This window comes from Fukomys damarensis, unplaced genomic scaffold (genome assembly GCF_012274545.1).
Source record: "Fukomys damarensis isolate Sample0158 unplaced genomic scaffold, DMR_v1.0_HiC HiC_scaffold_8, whole genome shotgun sequence".
Taxonomy (NCBI): domain Eukaryota; kingdom Metazoa; phylum Chordata; class Mammalia; order Rodentia; family Bathyergidae; genus Fukomys; species Fukomys damarensis.
Genome location: NW_022900920.1, coordinates 2,003,763 through 2,017,445, shown reverse-complemented (window position 1 = coordinate 2,017,445; position 13,683 = coordinate 2,003,763). Strand labels below are relative to the sequence as shown.

General features: G+C 43.7%; 1 protein-coding gene and 1 long non-coding RNA gene across 2 annotated transcripts in view; one reads left to right on the top strand and one right to left on the bottom strand.

Annotated features, from left to right (window-relative positions):
- LOC104859203 overlaps positions 1–1,182 on the bottom strand; it is a 2,609-nt gene extending 1,427 nt beyond the window's left edge. The window contains exons 1-2 of the long non-coding RNA XR_779308.3: positions 983–1,182; positions 806–887 (exon numbers count right to left, since the gene is read on the bottom strand). This is a non-coding gene — a long non-coding RNA (uncharacterized LOC104859203). The remainder of the gene's footprint in view (positions 1–805; positions 888–982) is intronic.
- A 458-nt stretch (positions 1,183–1,640) lies between these two features.
- Positions 1,641–13,683, top strand: part of LOC104859205 (deleted in malignant brain tumors 1 protein) — a 113,523-nt gene continuing 101,480 nt past the window's right edge. Inside the window, exons 1-5 of the mRNA XM_033761228.1 lie at positions 1,641–1,784; positions 4,533–4,571; positions 7,646–7,960; positions 9,051–9,089; positions 9,672–9,986. Coding sequence (XP_033617119.1) covers positions 1,667–1,784; positions 4,533–4,571; positions 7,646–7,960; positions 9,051–9,089; positions 9,672–9,986 — 826 coding nt within the window. The 5' untranslated portion in view covers positions 1,641–1,666. The remainder of the gene's footprint in view (positions 1,785–4,532; positions 4,572–7,645; positions 7,961–9,050; positions 9,090–9,671; positions 9,987–13,683) is intronic.

Below are 13,683 nucleotides of genomic sequence, written 5' to 3'. Positions count from 1 at the left end.
TCTTCGCTCAGTTATGCTCACCAGTTTTACTGCTTCCCTTCCTCTACCCTTCCCAAAAGACTTCCAAATTTAATTCTCAAGAGTGAGCTAGTCCTGATGGCTCATTGCGATATTGATCACAAAATGAAGCTCACAGATATTTCAACACAGCAATTCCAATCCAGGAATTTGGTCTACAGATAAATTCCCATGTGCACTAAGGGTCATCATGACAACCTTCATGGGTTAGCGATAGAGTGGAAACAGTCTACCTATCCATCAGGATGGGATCAGGTAAACAGACTCTCTTGCATCCATATATTGCTGTCCCATGTATAGTGTGTGCTGCTATAGAGGGAACTGCAGGAAAACCATGAGTGATGCTGCCATTTTCACCTAGAATCTTTCTGGGAGAAAATAAAATGAAACTGTTTTTCCCATCTGCTTCTGGGGAGGAGAGTGAAATAAGGGAAAAGAGGTCAGGGGCAAGACAACAATTTCTCTAACCTTTCATCAAATACTATCAATACCATGCTAATTCTATCCCCTGTGCTTATAATAGATATTTAGAAAATACCATTGACTTTAAAGATGAAAATATATTTAAAAACGGGAGGGTACATTTTGCCAGTGTTGTTAGGGTTCTCCCCTCTTCTAACCTATAGTTTTCCTAGCTCTTCCTGAGCCAATCTGGGCCAATGCTGACCAAGGGATTCAGCTCTAATAGGCGAAATTTAAATGATATCATTTCACTTCACAGATTAGAAAATTTCTATGGCTCCATATGAATGGGGAGGTTCTGTTCCAGGGGAAGCCCAACATTTACCTCCTCATCAAACCGAATGACGGTGGTGTTCCATAGTGACACAATCATCACCAACACTGGTTTCTTAGCATCTTATGAGTCCCTGGAGGAAGATGAGAATGACACAGGTAGGTCCTTCAGTCACTGATTGGCAATGATGGTAAAGCAGGATGGCTCAATCTGCGGGGCACTACTAACCTGCAAGGACCTTCCCACGCTCCCACGGTCTGAGTTGGTGAAACTGGCTGACACCAGCTCTGCCCTGGAATAGTGGCTTCTCATGTTAGAGGCACAGCACACAGAGCTGAGAAAGGGTACTGTTTTACACTATCGTGGAGCCTGTTTCATTCAAAACTGTGTGCAAAAGAAGTGTTATTCCACACTAAGAGCAGCAATAGTGTTGAATACTTGGTGATGGTCACTTTACACGAGGCTTGCAAGGATCCTAAATAAACAATTAATCTAGTATGGCAAACAAGCTTAAAAATATCCCTCCCTCCAATCACAGTGCTGTAACAGTAAACCCAAAGTGCTTTTGCAAGCAGCTTGAAGCCACAGGTTCTCTCCCGGAGCATGAGGGTAGAGCCCTCAAAAGTGAATAGACTCAAAGGAAATGCCAGTTTCCCTCTGACATAGTGGCACAGGGATGGCCCCCAGAGTGGTGACAGAGTGTATCTGACTGCCCCAGATGTGGCCCTCAGGCTGTCCAATGGCAGCCACCGGTGTGAAGTCCGCATAGAGCTGCACTACAGTGGAAGCTGGGGCACCGTGTGTGATGACAGCTGGGACCTCTATGACGCCCAGGTGGTGTGCAGGCAGCTGGGCTGTGGCAGGTCTGTGTCAGCCCTCAGCCAGGCACATTTTGAGAGAGGTGTGGGCCCCATGGCCCTGGATGACGTGGAGTGCGTGGGGACAGAAGCCAGGCTGTGGCAGTGCCTGCACGGTGGCTGGTTCACCCACAACTGCGGCCACCATGAGGACGCTGGCGCCATCTGCTCAGGTGAGCCTAGGTTCTCAGCCCAGAGGGAACTAGTGACACGGTGGCTCCAGGAGCCTCCTGCCCAACAGCTCACGGAGAAGCAGGGTATGGGACGGTCCCCAGACCACTGTTTCCTGTGCATCAGCCACTCAGAGCCCCTGCCATTACCCACATTGTAATCATCAAAGTACTTTCCTTTCAACTGACTCTCCTGCTTTACTTACGTAAATTCTTTTCAGAAGGAAACTTGATCACTTTATCCTTCTAAACAGAGAGCCAGGACCACCTGCCACCAATAGACAATATTTTTTTAATAAAAGAGGAAATAAAACTATGCTTAAAATGTTTTAAAAATAAACAGCACATTTTCGAATCGAATCAGTTCACACCCACCTGTGCCTATTTGAAAACACCCCTAATTCAGGGAAGAACTAAATGTGAATTTCAAATGGTAATACAATAAATATGTGTAAGTCACAAGATTAAAAGATGCACCACCAAGTTATCTCAGTCCCGCCAGTGATGAGTCACACCTCTGGGAATCATCTCTTGGGTTCAGTCCCTCATTTTATAGGAAACATGAAGAACTTTCCTAACAGCTGGGAGCCCAGGTCCTTGCCCAAGGCCCTTATTTCTTGGTTTTTATCCCAGTTAAGTTTCTGCAAGTAAATGCCATAGTCGGAGTCAAAAGTCCCCACCTATCTCCACATCTTTCTGGGAAGAGGCAAGATGGCTTATCAGCTAGATAGGATAGGACAGAGGATGGTGGAGGTGCTGGACAGTTATGAGGAGGAGGAAGTCAAAGGACAGAATCAGTATTCTGAGTGAAGCAGGAGCTGAAGCCACATACCGAGTCCGAATCACAGGACAGGGCTAGGGATTAAAGGACCTGGAAGTTTGGAAAGCAGGGCCGTTGCTATCAGGTGTGGATCAGAGGCAACTGCAAGGGCCCCTGAGCAGCAGTTCCAGGTTCTATTTCATCTCCAGCGGGAACACCTGGCCCAGTTCCATAGCCCTCTCAGGGCCTTGCCACACCCTCCTTACATTGAGGTCACTGGTGTATGTCTTTGAGATAATGTGGTTCTGTGCTTTACAAATAGACATCTACTCTGGGAGGCAAGACCTACACACGCACACACACACACATACACAGAAAAGATTACAAAACCAAACCAGCTGGTGAGATGAATACTCCACACAAGGTGACCATTACTATAGTCAATTGGCCAAAAAAAAGAAAAAGAAAACGATGTTACAGTGCCTGGCAGGAAGACAGAAATGAGCCCAGTGATCCAGTGACCATCACTGGTCATTACCATTCTTGGACGCCCAGAGGGAGGTACAATTTCTCCCCAAAATGAGACATTGTGCTTTTCTGTTTCAAACAGGCCTACCTCTGGAGTTTGAAAAGAATGAAGCAGACAACCTACCCATACTTACCATGTCTTTCATAGACTCTTTGTCTTATGCAACACCATGAGCTGCTGCGAGTTATTCAACTTCAGGTAATTTTACTATGTAGGCCAGGTTGGTCTTGAACTCATAGTGATCCTCCTGCCTCAGCATCCCAAGTGCTAGGATTACAGGCATGCACCACCACACCTGGCTAATGTTACTTGTTCTTAATTGATCAGCTTTAACTCGCCTTGGCAAAGTCACCCTGGGCGGTAGGGTTTGGTTTAGGGACCAAATGCCATGTCTTTGTCATTTACCAGCCGTGAGTCCTCTAGCAAACCTCTTAACAACAGGCTACCTCAGTTTCCCCTTCTGGATGAGGCTGAGGAGGATAGGGACTCATTGCTTTTCTCTGTGCAGAGTGGCTGAGGGAATGCTTACTATACAGTAGGGCATGCTGCTTAGACGTTATTTTCTGCTCTCACTCCAGGCCTGAGCACTACAGGGATTCATGTCTATATACGGCTTTCTACCCATGGTAACTCAAGGCCATTCTTGGACCCCAGATGGGGTGCAGTTTCTTCCCATAACAAGGCATTGTACACTGGTGATTCAAAGAAGGTGGTCTACCTACAGATTTAGCTCAGTGGTGCCACTGCCCCCCTCACAAGTGGAAGGTCCTGAATTCAATCCCTGGTACCCCCCCAAAACAAAACAAAACAACAACAACAACAAAAAGAAAGAATGGTTTATCTTTGGTACAAGATCCCAATGATAAATATAACTGTATTGTACACCTAAAGTTTACCAATAAACTTAATGAAAAAAAAAATGAAGACCCTGAAAAAAACACTTTTTAGTTTGCTCCTGGCTCCTTTTGGCCCAGTAGTTGTTACATTTCAAATTTAGTCAGCCACTCTTCCATGCTGGTCTTCAAGAGAAAAGTCAAACATGCAGATGAAAGGTGGGATAAAGAAGTGACCCCTGTCTTTCAGAGAATGTGCCATGATAAGTTATGTGCATAGCCGAGATCTCTAAAGGATGCTCTCTTGTCTATAAAATTTTCTTTTTTGAAGAAAATAAAAAAGTCTATTAATCACCAATCTTTGGTTTTCCTGAGCTTGTATGAGTTGGCTTATATTTACTGTTCACACACCAGTTGGGGGATGAAAAGAATGCACCCTACAGAGAAAGGACTTGAGAAAGGAATACAATTTAGATTCAGAAACTATCTGTAAATGATTCAAAATGTGGAGAGTCCTTGACTCTACAAGAGATAATTGACTAAGAGTTAAAGGTGGTAACTAAGGGTTAACCTCTGTTTAACAAAACTATATGTATAATTTTCTTCTTTTGCTTTCTATCCATTCACAGCATCTTTTCTAAAGCCAGTGGAGGTGCTCACAACAACAGGTAATTCTCTCTTTTCTCTTCAATAGCCCTCACTTTGAAGAGTTTGAGCTCAGAACTAGCCTAGCATTGTTGTGGGAAGAAGCATCCCTCCTGGATGTCCATTTTCACCCTCTTCCATGGCTTCAGGCTGCCCTACACGTGGCTGCTACTAGAAGAAGGGCTGAGAATGTCTGAGTTCACTTAGAAAACCTGTGATTGAAAGGTAATAGGAGATAGGGCTGTGAGATGCGAGAATTGATGTGTTAGACAGCTTTCCATGGCTGTGACAAAAGGCGTGAGAATAACCACTCAAAGGAGGAAGAGTTTGTTTTAGCTCACAGTTTCAGGGGTTTCAGTCCACAGTCCACTGGCCTCATTGCTGTGGGCCTATGATGAGGCAGAAACATCGCTGTGACAGAAAAAAGCTACTCATTTCATGGCAGCCACGAAGCAGAGTTGGTAAGCAAGAGAGAAGAGCTAGAGGACAAGGTATCCCCAAGAGCATACCGCACAGGACCCACTTTCTCCATTTAGGCCTCATCTCCTACAGTTTCCATCACCTGCCAATGGTTCACTCAGCTATGAACCTATCAAATACATTAATCCACTGGTGAGGTTAGAGTCCTCATGATGTTTTCACCTCTAAACATTACTGCGTCGGGAACCAAACCTTCAATGGATGGATCTTTGGGAGACACTTCACATCAACATCATGAAGAGCAGTTTGTGGGAGCTGGCCTTGGAGCTGCCACTTAACAAGACAGAATATCAGGGACAAGGGGCAAAAACAAGAACCAAGACCTGTCATGTAAAGGTACAAGATCCCAATCATGAATGTAACTGTACTGTATACCTAAACTGTACCAATAAACTCAATGAGAAAAAAAAAAAGAAGACAGAATATTCTGCTGACCCAAAATCTCCAGCCAGTCTCCATCCACCTGACAAATCACAAATGTACAGAATCACTGCTATTTGGTTGTTGTTGTTATATTAATAACTAAGGCAAATTTTGTCACAATTACTGCCTCACAGTTCTTAGCCAAGTAAGACAACCAACACTAGATGAGAATACGTAAGAGGAATTCTAGGGTTATATTTACTTTATCTCTGCAGAGTTTGCAACTTTTGGACATTAATTTCTCTGCGAGTTCACATCCATTTTATTTGCTGGAGAGTAGCTAGGTATCTAGTGCAGGGGTGCTACACTGGGGCTTCCTTCCAAGCCTTAACTTTCCTTGACATTGCCCTGAGCACCAGACTTTCTGGAAGGTAAGGGCCCAGGGCTGGTTCCCCTTCCACTGGGTCTTGCTCTGCATCCACTTCTACCTAGGAGAACAGAGTATCAGCAAAACTCTAAGACACTGGCTCTTGATCCAAAAGGGCAGTTTGTGAAACAGGTCTTGGCAGCCCAAAGGGGGCAGTTGAGCCTGGGGGCAGGTGATCCTGGGTGCAGGAAGGCCAGGGCCAGGAGCTGCTCCTCCACCTGAACCCCTACCTGGGACCCATAATGTAGCTGTTGAACTCTGTAGTTATGAGCAGACAGCTCTGCCTTTGGGGCCATAGGTTCATAATCCCAACACGAATTTTATTTATTTTTAAAGTATAATCAAAGGTATTTATTTAAGGTTTCATTTTTATTAGTGTATGTCTTCAGTACATAATGATTATATTCATCATGAAGAGTTGGTACATGTATATAACACATTTGGGGGAGGGTTATCAGGGATTGAACTCAGGACCTTGTGTTTGCCAGACAGGCGCAGTGCCGCTGAGCTAAATCCCCAGCCCCTACATAGCACATTTTAATTCCTTTTACTTCCTCTTCTCTCCTCCTTCCCCCCTCCCATCATTTTTCAGTTCCTTTCCCTTTGCAAAAGATCTATCTCCCTCTTAATTAGAACAACCTGCAGACATTCATGAGCTATCATCATGTCTTAAATGTAACTATGTGATAGAGACTGAGTGGGATTTTTTGAAGACACACGTATGTAATGTAGATGATATTTGAAAAGAATATGAAATTTTATTGTGTTTGCTAAGAATGTACTTATTGTAGCTTTTTTAAAAAAACGTATAGAGTTTCTTCGATTCCCGGAGAGCAGCCACATGTTTTCAATCCAATAGGTACGTTTTCCATTCTTACATTTCGTGATTGTCTTTCTGAGGCCAGGGTCTGGCCTTTTTGAACAAGAGAAATGTAGCAAAATTACCTCTGTGGCCCTGATGCTGAATTGAAAAGTAGCTGTGCTCATTAGCGGCCAGAGGCTCATGCAGTTGGTTCATCCAGTGTGGGAATCTCTGTAAGGATAAGGCCATCCACCTGGTACAGCATCCAAAGACCAAGCTCTATATTGTATTCTTGTAGCACCTTCGAAAAGGGGGCCCCCTGGACCAGCCCCAATCTTGCAGGCTCAGACCTGGAGAAACAACTTCATCTGCTTTGCATTTAAAAGATCCAAAAATGTGTTCAGTCAAGACCTTACTTTCTTACAGCAGAGAGGCTCTGCCTTCCTCTGGATTTTCCAACTCCCAACCACCTAAGTCTTTCCCCAAGAAATAATTTACACTTTTCTAAATTCAAGTAAAGCAGACGTAATTTTGTTCTGAGAATCTCATCGTGTGCTTTGAGAGACCTAGTTTAGAAATGCAAAGTCTGAGCTCCAAACATTGGGCTGCTTTGGTTGGAGCGTTTTAGAAAAATAACATAATAAAAGACACCCAAAAGAGGGCGCAAGAACGTTGTTTTTAAGTGGGTCTTCCACAAGCCAGCTTGGGGCCTGCATTCCCATAAAGAAACTGACGGTGCAGAAAGGCATGGTAGAGTCCATGCTGAATTTCAGACGCAGAAATCAGTCATAGCTGTTCCTCCGCTTACAATGTTCCAACATGAGCATCTCCTTCTCTAGGTAGTAGGCAGCAGGCTGCCCACCACAGTGGAATTCTCCAGCTTACAATGTTCCAACATGAGCATCTCCTTCTCTAGGTAGCAGGCAGCAGGCTGCCCACCACAGTGGAATTCTCCAGCTTGGTGCTGGGTTTCATTTCATTTTGATGAAGGCGTCTCCCACAAATGTGGCTTTTCGCTCCTGCAGATCTGCCACTGGTGAGGCTGGCCGACGGCAGGACCCCGTGTGAGGGTCGAGTGGAGCTCCACCACAACGGCATCTGGGGGTCTGTGTGCGACGACCTCTGGGACCTGCCTGCTGCCCAGGTTGTGTGCCGGCAGCTGGGCTGCGGGGCGGCCCTGGCAGCTCCCAGGGGAGGCCTGTTTGGTGTTGGCTCCTGCCCTATCTTCCTAGATGATGTGCGGTGTACAGGAGAAGAGACCAACTTGGGAAAGTGTCACCACCTCGGCCTGTCAGTTCACAACTGCGGGCACCATGATTATGCCGGGGCCATCTGCTCAGGTACCTTTATGAACTCTGCTGTGCCAGGGCCCCTCCCAGCTAGGCAGGTCAACTAAATGGCACTAGGTCTCAGGTAGGGAAGTGCCTTGTCTTGCTTTGCCTGGGACCAACCCAGCATTAGCAGTCTAAGTCCCACATCCTGGGAACTGCTTAGACATGTCACCCTGCTGTGGGGAGAAATGTCTGCCCAGTGTCACAGCCTGTTCCCCTGAATCTCAGAAGAAAAGAGATCCTGTAAGCACACACATATCTGGAATCAGAAAGTTGTGCACCCTGGAGAAGTTGTAACTTTCAGGAATCATTTTTCTGTTTGTGTCAAGCTCAGAAGTTTCAAGGAAATTTCTCCAAGAAAGCTACACTGTCTGAATACTCTTTTGATTGCTGATTGCCTAAGTCAGGACCATTCAAGTATTTAAATTAAAATTGAATCCCTGTTTTAGTTACCTTTTGTGACTGAGGAAATGTATGTAATGAACATCTGTATTTCTTACTCCACTGTGAGATCTCCATAGCCCAGCCCCAACATCACCACCCTCCTCAGGAGACCAGATAGAGGTGAGGTTCCCCAATGGGGCAAAGAATAAAGTGAGGGAGCAGCTTTTTTTTTTTTTTTTGTACCAAGGATTGAACTCAAGGAGCAGCCATTTTTATTCTACCCCTTCACTCAGTTTTTGTTTTGTTTTGTTTTTTGTTTGTACCAGGAATCAAACTCAGGACCTCATACCTGCAAGGCAGGCAACAAAGCCACTGAGCTACATCCCTGGCCAGTCAATTTTTTTAAATCAGAAGATTAATGTTTCATGGTATCTGGGGATTTTATTCATCCAATATTGCAGCCTCAGATGATCTGAGTGGCCCTCAGTGACACTTTGTGGTGAGATTCAGAGAGATGCTTCCACTGAGCATCAGTAAGTCAGGGTCTCCCAGGGATCAGAAAGACCCTGTCTGATCTCTCTGTGATGGTGTCACAGTGTCACAAATCTCTGACCTGCCACATTGGCACTGACAAAGACTTGTACACTCACTTGCTTGTAACATTTTATTGATGTTCACCTCCACTGATGTGAGTATGTTGGCTTTTCTCTTTCAGCTGTTGTCCCAGCTTCACCAGAAAGAGCTCCTGCCATTGGTAATCTTCCTGTTGTTTCTCTTGAAGTTTGTTGGCTGTCAGACCTTTCTAGAGGATTCCCTGAGATTATAGCCAGTGGTGTCAGTGTCCGCCTAGATCCAGGGTTTCCCCAGGACTGAGAAAAGAAGAGCTGAAATGGAAGGAGAGGCTACATGCAGGGCCAGCTGTTGCTTGTCTACTTTTTCTGTACCTTATAAAATGCTATTAATTTTGAACTTTGGCCAATAGACAGACTTGACCTAAAGGAAATAATGAAAATTCAAGATAGGCAATCCTGGCACCATTGCTTATCAGTTTGAAGGCTTAGTCCCAACACTGGTATTTATCCTTAACCTTGTAATTACCATATTCCCAACCAAAAGATGGGAATGATGGAACAAAATATTGGAGATCAGAAGTGCCACAGAAAAACCAGTCACTGTATTTACAGGCACTAATTTCACTTAGTTCTCTGAGACCTAGAAGCAGGAAGCAAGCATTTTTAAGGCTCTGGAGTCTAGGGTATGTTATATTAGTAACTAAATAAAATCCCATTCGTAATTGCCTGTCACATTTCAACAATAACCTCTGAGTATTCTGCAGATCTGCCTGACATCAGATTGGTGCATGGGAGGAGCCTGTGTGAAGGGCGAGTTGAAGTCTACCACAACGGCACGTGGGGTACCGTGTGCAATGATCTCTGGGCCCTCAATGCTGCCCACGTGGTGTGCCGGCAGCTAGGCTGTGGAGAAGGCGTCCAGGCCCTGGGGAGCGGCCACTTTGGGGGGGGTGTTGGGAGCATCCTCCTGGATGATGTGCAGTGCCAAGGCAATGAGACCTCGTTAGGCCAGTGCTGCCATCTGGGCTTGTCTGTCCACAACTGTGGCCACCACGAGGACGCCGGGGTCATCTGCTCAGGTACTCACTCCCAGCTTTCTTCTGAGGCCGACAGAGCCATGAGTCATGGTGGGGATCTGGAAATTAACATGAGGAGGTTTGGGTCTTATTCAGGTCCTCCGCACAGAGACCCAGTGTCCATTCTCAAAGTTCTGAGACTCACTCGGGCAGTGGGCGTATAAGGGTGTGTAGTGTAACAGCCCCACAGCATACCCTGGCCTTGATTCCAGGAGACCTCTCCGACTTTCTTAATGTGCTCATTGACCCTGGGCTTGGCCTAACCTCCATGAGTTCTTCTTAACCCTCGGTCTTCAAGCTGCAGTCTGCAGGGACTTCCCAGATTCCCTCTGTCAATCGATAGTAGGGGTAATGGTGTTTCCTAGTGTTTGCCCTTATCTTTTATGAACTTTAAAGCTGATTTCATAGTGCTGCTCTTCGGAATCCCATGAACAAAACCCAGTTCCTCTCATTTCTCACCCCCTTTCAGGGTGTCAGGCCCAATTCTGGGTCCTGAGAATTTAGTACTGAACTAGTCTACCATCAAACATTCCAGTGAGAAGGTTGGATGCACTTGTGTAGTTCTTGATAGATCATGAACCGAAGAAAAATTCAAGCAGGGTTTTATCAAGCCCTTTCAGGGTGTCAGGCCCAATTCTGGGTCCTGAGAATTTAGTACTGAACTAGTCTACCATCAAACATTCCAGTGAGAAGGTTGGATGCACTTGTGTAGTTCTTGATAGATCATGAACCGAAGAAAAATGTTCAAGCAGGGGTCATAAGATGTTTTATAATAATGAGGAACCATTTTCCCCTAGATTTCAGGTAACTTGTTATTATAAACCTAGCTTGGTTTTTTTAAAAGACAGAAATCAATGATAAAAGCCTAAAGTTAGAATTAGGGAGATTCCCAGTATTTTGCCACTCTACAAAATAATTCGTCCTGATTGCATCAGGGAAAGGACCTTTCTGATCCGTCCTGTGGCATTTTTACCATAAACAAGGAACATTTCTCAGTTCCTACCTTCAAACATTTCTGTCTGTATTTCATTCTCAACTAGGAAAACTTTCTTACTTTTAACTTCGTATTTCAGAAAAGTATTTTGCATCTAATTTATGAAAAAATGGAAATAAAGTGTTTGTAAATGGGGAGGGTGAGAGGGGGTGAATGGAGGGCAGGGACAAGGGGAAAAATGAGAACCAAGACCTGTCATGTAAAGGTACAAGATCCCAATAATAAATGTACCTGTACTGTATACCTAAAATGTACCAATAAACTCAATAAATAAATAAATAAACATATCTGAGGTATTGAAGTTTTAAATTTAAAACATTCTTACAAGTTCCTGTTTGTTTTATCATTTCAGGCGCGGTCACAGAAATGACCACTTCTCCTGGTAGTTATATTTTCTTTCTTGCCTTTTATAAATCAGACATGTGTAGATTGCCTTCATGTGATTAGGGTTGCAGTTTGTATCTCACATGAAATTAAATGTCAAGTTCATATCAGACTAATGTAAGAAGCTTATGTATTCATTGGCTGAAACAGTGAAATGAACCGATGGGCTGCCTTCGAGCACAGGGAAGAGAGTGTGCCTCGTTGTCTCTCCCACTATGGTGCAACAGCTGGTTTCTGAGATCAAATTTTAGTGACATGGCTTCAGAGAGTTTCTCCTTGTTTTTGTTTGTTTTCAACTATTATAGGTCTTCAGATACCTCAGAGAGAACTCTAATCAATGTTTTGAGAGAATAATGGATTACCATATCTCCCAAGCATATTTCACAGTACAACACACACATTCAGTGATGTGTAAATTTTAAAGGAGGATTTGCATGGTTAGATAAATTGTGGAAATACCACACACCTCCTCTCTTGTTGATTCAGGCTGTTAGCACATCAGAAGTCCCTGGCAAGTTCTACAAAAGACATCTTCTTAAAAGTTGGTTAAATTCAGTTTTACTCAAACTTGTTTGACCACTGAAACATTTTGAGTGACAGTGTGATATAGAATTCAGTGTCAGAGAACCGGGGGTTATGTTCTGGCTCAGGCATTAACCAACTCTCAATGAGCAAGTACTCTTACTCTTTGGAGCTCTGTTTCTTTAATCAAGAGGATGGACATAGTCACCTGAGAGGCTTGTCCTAGGAACTGGGTGCTCTACACATGTGTAACCAACTTGTGTCCTTTTATGAACTTCTTTCTTCTGGACACTTTGGGGGCCATCCTGGGGCTTCAGTTGATCACCATATATCTAAATAAGTTGGATATACCAGCTCAACACAAGGCAACTTAACTTGAGTTTTCTCTGAACTGTCAGCAGTTATGTGAGTGGCCCTTGGTTTGTATTTTCAAAATCTCAAAGTCCCTCTGCCAGGCTTGACAGAAACTAATCTTGAAAGGAAATCAGATGGTAAAAGATATTTCTGTTTCTGTGGTTGGGTCTGTGAAAATTGCCCACCAAGTCTCTCAGGCAAGACAAGGTAGATATGGTGCCATCACAGTAACGCTGTCCCTAAGAGTTAGAAGAAATCTTAGAGATTGTTTAGAATGAAAGTCACAAATGGGCTGCTCGAGGGTTAGTTTTGACCCACTAGTGAGTTTATATTCACACAGCCTAATTTTTTTTATTAAATAATGGAATTTATTGGTACATTTTAGGAATACAGTACAGTTACATTCATTATTGGGATCTTGTACCTTTACATGACAGGTCTTGGTTCTCATTTTTTCCCCTTGTCCCTGCTCTCCCTTCACCCACTCCTCCCCTGCCCATTTACAAACACTTTATTTCCATCTTTTCATTTTCTCACATTTTTTTTCTTTTCCCTTATTACCCTGCCCCTACCCTTCCCACTTTTTCTACACCTTTAGCCCTGTGCTTCCCATTTCACAATGTCAGTTATCTCATTAGGATCTTATGTATTATTGCAGATTATTCACACCAGAGAAACTATTTGGTATTTACACATGTGTGACTTATTTATTTCACTTAGGAGTGTATCCTCAATATATATCCATTTTCCTATGAATGAATCTAATTTCTCATTCTTTATGGCTGAGTAATATTCCATTTTATAGAAAAACTGCATCTTCTTCATCCAATCTCCAACTGATGGGCAAATGGGCTGTTTCCAAGTTTTAGCTATTACAAACTGTGCCACTACAAACATGGGTGCGTGTACATCACTGTGATATGATTCTTTTAGTTCTTTTGGAAAGATATCCAGCAGCGGGATGGCTGAGCCAAATGGAACCTTTAGTCCCAGCTCTTTGAGGTATCTCCATATTGATTTCCATAGTGCTTGTACCAGTATGCACTCCCACCACAATGGAGAAGGGTTCCTTTCTCCCCACAACCCTCCAACATTTGTTATTGTTTAATTTTTTGATTGCAGCCATTCTTTGTGGGATGAGGTGGAATCTCAGTGTTGTTTTCATCTGCATCTCTCGAATGACCAGTGATGTGGAACATTTTTTCATATATTTACTTGCTGCCTTTACTTCTTTGTCTGTGAAATGTCTGTTCATTTCAGATGCCCATTTTTGAATTAGGTCTTTATATTTGGGGGGGCTGATTCTTTTGAGTTCTTTATATATTCTAGATAATAGTACTTTGTCTGAGGAACAACTGTTAAAAATGTTTTCCCACATTGTAGGTTGTCTCTTAGTTCCGTTGATGGTTTCTTTTGCAGTGCAGAAGCTTTTTAATAAGATGAGAT